A 6,000-nucleotide genomic window follows, 5' to 3' on the forward strand; every position below is an offset into this window, starting at 1 on the left:
CTTACATTCTGAAATAATAACCAAAAGGGTTTAAATGACCTTGTTGGCATCAGTAGTACTAGGGACAGCAAATTTAAATGAAGTAGTATGAATTTGATTAATCCTTACAGATTTAAATAAATCACTTGAAATTCAGGTATTGAAAGAGATTACTAATCCTTGGTAATACATGAATTAATTGTATTAACATTTTTCAAATAGATTCCCAACAGAGGAATTGATCTGTTGAAGAAAGATAAATCTCGGTAAGTTCATTTAAAAATAGTATGTAGAATGTATTTTCGTGTGTTGAACATTTGACCAGAAAGTAATTAAGTATTTTTCATTGCAGAAAGAGATCTTACTCTCCAGATGGCAAAGACTCTCCAAGTGACAAAAAGTCTAAGACTGATGGCAGCCAGAAGAGTGATAGTGGAGCTGAAGGAAAAGAACAAGAAGAGAAACAAAGTGAAGATGCTGATAAAGATATAAAAGATGAACAGGCAGAGCAAGAACCTGGTTTACTTCTTGAATCTGAAGATGAGCTACTTGTAGATGAAGAAGAGGCAGCTGCACTGCTAGAAAGTGGCAGCTCAGTGGGAGATGAGACTGACCTTGCCAATTTAGGTGATGTGGCTGCTGATATTAAAAAAGAACCTTCAGAAAAAGCTTTGAAAAAAATGGAAATGAGTCTTGGTTCTTCAGCAGCAGCAAAGAAAAAACTCAAAAAGGTAAAAACATTAGAGAAAATTTCTCTGCCATTTTAATTTTCTATAGGATAATTAATTTTAAAACTTCACGGTAAAAATTTAGACAATTTGCCATGCCCACTATTTTTCAAATTATACTAAATACACTTTAGGAAACAATAGCATACCTATTCTAGTTTGCATTATCAAGAGTGGCATTCTTCAAATCAGTGGTAGTTTATAACTTATAATAAAAGGGTGTTGTTTCAAGTTGACTATTCCAAGCAACTGTTTTAGCTTACATTTAAGGCTAGTTAGGAAATCATCTACGTGGAGCACTTGAAGTATTCTTGGTAATTCAAATTATAATCCAGATCCATTTTTTTCCCCACCTAAGGTGTGTAACAATAATTGCACACTGATCTATAGTGTATGTATTTTGATAACTTACATTTAGTTCTAGTTTAGGTTGGGTGTGTTAATAATAGGTTTGAGAAATACAAAGCATTGGAAAGTCTGAGGGACTGAGTCAAACAAAATTTTACCCAATATTCTTAGTCCTAAGTACCATCTGTGTGTTACAGCTTATTTACTTGATTGTAACATACCATTTGAATTGAGCTTTTAGCTTAGATTTTTGAGTGGAAAAGGAAAGTTGTCCAACTTTTTTCCAGAGGACAAGGAAGGAAAGAAAAAGACGCTTTTCCCTTCCTTTTTTTAAGTAAAAGCAAATGGAAGGGATGCTGCAGGATAACTAACTGTTGCAGAGTAAACTTTGTCTCTCTTAACAGCGTCGCTTTCCAGGGAGTATGGAAGGTTTTGTCACTCTAGATGAGGTTGGTGATGAGGAAGATTCGGAACTTCAGAAACTTCGTAAATCGGGAATGGCAATTAAATCTGGTGACAAAAATGACGATAGTTTGGTTGAAATTAAGGTGGACAAGATGGAGGAACTTGATCAGGAGAATGATGGATCGTTGGAAAATGGAATTAAAAATGAAGACAGTACAGAGCCTGGAGGTGCCGAATCTGCCGAGAACCTTGAGGGAATGGATCCGAACCAAGAGACAAGTGAAAATACAGATGGGGAAAACGAAATTAAAAGGGAGGATATCCCAGATGAGTATAGAATTGGACCATATCAACCCAATGTTCCTGTTGGTGAGAATTGAATTTTCTTAATTGTTATTAATTAGCTCAGTAAAAGTAATTTTAAATAATGGATATAAGGAATGTTTTAGAGAAGAGGCTTATTTCTGTTGTTGTGGTCTACTTTTCCTTGTGATGTCTTAACATGTGCACACACTATTGTTATAAACTTGCTTTCCTTGATCAAGATGTTTCAAAACTTACTCTGTATCATACTGCTGTTTTAGTAGCATTAATCCTGTCTCCTTTTAGTTGAGATGTTAAAAGCTCTGTTGGACTTCATGCTATATATGTCTTTTTTTTAGACATCTTCTTGATGCTGTTTTACAGCTTACTGTTTACTTACCAATTTATTCATAAGAAATAATTGTAATGCATAAAAAAGAAATAATTCTAAGTGTGATTTTTGAATATTACATAATAAAATGGTGGGTTTTTTGTTTGTTTCAAATTTAATACTGTTTAATATCTGTTGATGAGATTCTTTGGTATTTTTTCTCTCTAGGCGTGGACTATGTGATACCCAAGACAGGATTTTATTGTAAACTCTGTTCTCTCTTCTACACAAATGAGGAAGTTGCAAAAAATACTCACTGCAGCAGCTTGCCTCATTATCAGAAATTGAAGGTAAAACAAATTGCTAGAGGTTAAGGAAAATTGGGAATGAGGGACTGGCAAACTTGAAATCCTAGTTATAGATACAAGCAGACTTTATTTGGGGTAGAATGATATTTAATATACAGATACTAAATCTCTAATAAGACCTTAGTTCTAAAACATGTACAATGAAAGGATTTTATTTTTATTATTTCACAAAAAAATCAAATTGTTACACTAGGAAAACAAATGAAGGCAAACCAAAGTGTGATACTGTTCCTTTTAACAAAATCAAAGAAGCATTATCTAAAGTCAAAATAGGTAAATAAAAGGTTTTGGAGTTGGGTTTTGTGTGTTTCATTTTTAAACAGTATTTTATATAGTCCAATTACATGTAAAGACAATTTTTAACATTCATTAAAAAAATTTTTTTGAGTTCCACATTTTTCCCCTCCCCCATCCCACAACTGGTAAGTAATTTTATATAGATTCTATATGTGCAGTCATGTAGAACATATTTCCATATCAGTGATATGAAAGAAGAAACAGACTAAAAGGAAAAAACCATGGGGAGAAAATACAAAGATGGTTCTTCTAAAATTGGAGTTGGTATTAAGGAAAACCTGATACATAAACTTTAAATTGTTAATTTCACTGGAAATTCAATTTTCTTTAAAATGGATAAATTCTTCTCACAACTTTACCAAAAGAGTTATATTAATATCTGTTGAATACTGCTATTTGCAAAGTTTTCCTCAGTGTTTGGCAGTTTAAACTAAAGTTAGGATTGAAAGTTTTTTGCTAAAATAAAGAATTTTAGAAACAAGCCCAAATTTCATCTTTGTTCCAATTTTGTGGAATCTCATTAACTACTTTATAAATTATTCTCGACTACCTTATATTAGAACGTCAGCCTAATGAGAATGAAAATTGATTTTCAGTATTGAGCTCAAAAAAGGGAATTTCATTGATTTATAAGTACACTGAAACATACCAGATATTAAGTTCACACTTAGCTTTTATTGTATAAGCTAGACTTCAAGGTAAGGTTTGGCATATATTTGAAACAATACTACTATATGTTGAATTTTTGTAGTGGAGGGAAAATTGACATTTTATATGATAAATTATTCTAAGTGTGTAGTCTCAGTTTTGTTACTATCTATATTAGCAAATGTTAGCTACCGAATTCAGCTGATGTATATGTATACATATATATATAATATATATATCCTGTGAAGTAATCAAGTATTTAGTTTATTGCTTAGTCCAGTGGATAAATTATTGGTCTAGAAATTTTAAAATAATTTTAATTTGCTTACCTCATCATTTTTTTTGTGCCTTGTTCTTCAGACTTATAAATTGAGGGTATGATCAATTGAAATGTATTAAATTTATACTTTCCACTTGTGGTCATTGTAATACTTGAATAAAACTGTCCTGGTCCATTTGCTCAATATTTATATGGTTACATTAAAAGTCCAAAAATTCATTATAGTATTTACAGTTTTTTTTAATCTTGCTAATTTAGATTATATGTTCTTGAATTGGTTTCCTTTTCTTCCCCCAGAAATTTCTGAATAAATTGGCAGAAGATCGCAGGCAAAAGAAAGAAGCTTAAGATGTGCAAGACGCTTAAGGGTTTCCAAGGAAAAGTGGTTCTTTGTTTTTTAACGTTAACCTTTTTTAAATGCAGTACAGATAGTTAGTAGAAGGAAATATTGTACTCTTTTGTTTTAGTGGAAAATAGTCTGTTCATGTGTTAAGTGTTACAATAAAAATGCATATACAGTTAAGTTAATGCAGAATAACTTTTGTTTTATAAGAATGGCAACAGACAGAAGTGCTTTGTAGAGATTGGCCCTTCAAGCCATTTAAGAACTTTTGCACCGTTATGAAAAAAATGGATGTGCGAAGAAAAGTAACCTTCAAAGAAATGAAATTTTATTAGTTTCCAGCTTCAAAGAATTGTCAACAAATTTTTTGATTCCATTCAATAAAGAACAAAAACCTTACATTGTATTTTTGTTAATTTTATCTGAAACATTCCACATTCTAATCTGAGCCTAGCAGATTTTTCATTTGGAGTGTGAAGCTATTTAGTTGTATTTCATTTCTGGAAACGTCCTTAAGTGTAAAGTTGGCAAATTAAAAATGCAGGTGCAGCTTCTTTTAATGTCATTGCTGTTACTTAGATGTTATAGAAAACTATTAAGTAATTGGCTTTAAATTTTGTAATTTGTTTTTTAAGTTCCTACTAGATTTTTTCTTTATTCATGTAGTCAATGTATTTTCAGTGAAATGTAAAACAAAACAAAAAAACAAGACAAAACAAAAAAAAATCCCGTTCTCTTTGACCAGTATTAATTTCTTGAGCTCTTATTGCTTGTTACTTGAATCCTGTAGCTGTCATACATTTCTGGTATAAGCAAAATTTGATTTTTGAAGTGTGTTAGATCATCTCTTCATATTCTTTAAATGTAATTTTACATAGCTGCATTTTAAACAGTTTGGTCATAATCCCAGAAGCACGCTTCTAATTAATGTACCTGCACTTGTGACCTTTGTGAACAGAAATTTGCATGTATAATCTGTGTTTACTTGTAATTTTCTGATTATATACTGCTTATATCTGTGGATTCAAGTTACCGAAGTGATTACCAATAAACAAACCTAGGCAACAACAATTGGTTATATATGTTTGAAATATTAACCAATGTATGTCGGTTGTGGCTTATTCATAGACTTTCTCTTCCTTTGCATGCTTTTAGTTGAATTACTACTCTTAAAACTGGGTGTGTCCGCTACTAAAATGTTCATTTCTTTGGTGCCTGTTGAATTTATGGTCCCAGTTTCATAGCTGGATCTGTTGTTTTTCCCTAATGTTAAAATTTTTTTTGAGCTTAAAAACCCAATGGTGAAAACATAATGAAAAGTTATTATTTGGATGTCATGCTTCAGTTCTTACAGTTGAAAATGTCATTATGCTAATAGCTAGAACATAATGAACCCTAAATAAGTGTTCATTACAATGTGGTTAAGGGAGTAGAGGGGACCATTGGATGAAAATTCTTTTACATATTTAATGATTGGGGGGAAATTTTTTGCCAATAAACCATTAATGTCCAAAATAGAGATGGCACCTTCAGTTATACAAACAGTTCCACCTTTGTTTTGGCTCTTGATCATGTCACTTTTCCATTAGACCTCAGTTTTTCTTTTCTGCAGAATGAAGCAATTTGCAGTTATCATGAACCTGTGTCTATGATTTATATAGGTTAGAAGGAATCTTGAGTCATAAGTTAAATTTTTTAAGTTTGTACTGGTAGTGGTTAGGGTAAAAAGATAAATGGCAATTTTCTTTTTATTATACCATAGAGGGCAATATGCTATAATTAAAATAGCTGATTTTGACTTCAGAAGAATTTGCTGTTTTTCCTGAATTGCCTCTTTATTGAAGCCATTGATTTCCTCAAGCCTTTTTTTTTTTTCCCTCCACCATTTCTAGTTGAGATAATTAGAAAACCTAAGATCAGATACATCATTTAGTAGGAAGAGTACAAGTAGATAGTTTGCCATTTAAATT

The 6,000-nt window shown here is 31.6% G+C and overlaps 1 protein-coding gene across 14 annotated transcripts in view; it reads left to right on the top strand.

Annotated features, from left to right (window-relative positions):
- MATR3 (matrin 3) overlaps positions 1-5,098 on the top strand; it is a 32,834-nt gene extending 27,736 nt beyond the window's left edge. For 13 of the 14 annotated variants that reach the window (XM_043984587.1, XM_043984585.1, XM_043984590.1 and 10 more), the window contains 5 exons: positions 202-245; positions 332-710; positions 1,460-1,829; positions 2,323-2,444; positions 3,985-5,098. In XM_043984587.1, coding sequence (XP_043840522.1) covers positions 202-245; positions 332-710; positions 1,460-1,829; positions 2,323-2,444; positions 3,985-4,035 — 966 coding nt within the window. In that variant the 3' untranslated portion in view covers positions 4,036-5,098. The remainder of the gene's footprint in view (positions 1-201; positions 246-331; positions 711-1,459; positions 1,830-2,322; positions 2,445-3,984) is intronic. The other variant, XM_043984594.1, reaches the window with a different exon arrangement.
- Positions 5,099-6,000: the final 902 nt, after the last annotated feature.

This window comes from Dromiciops gliroides, chromosome 2 (genome assembly GCF_019393635.1).
Source record: "Dromiciops gliroides isolate mDroGli1 chromosome 2, mDroGli1.pri, whole genome shotgun sequence".
Classification (NCBI taxonomy): Eukaryota; Metazoa; Chordata; class Mammalia; order Microbiotheria; family Microbiotheriidae; genus Dromiciops; species Dromiciops gliroides.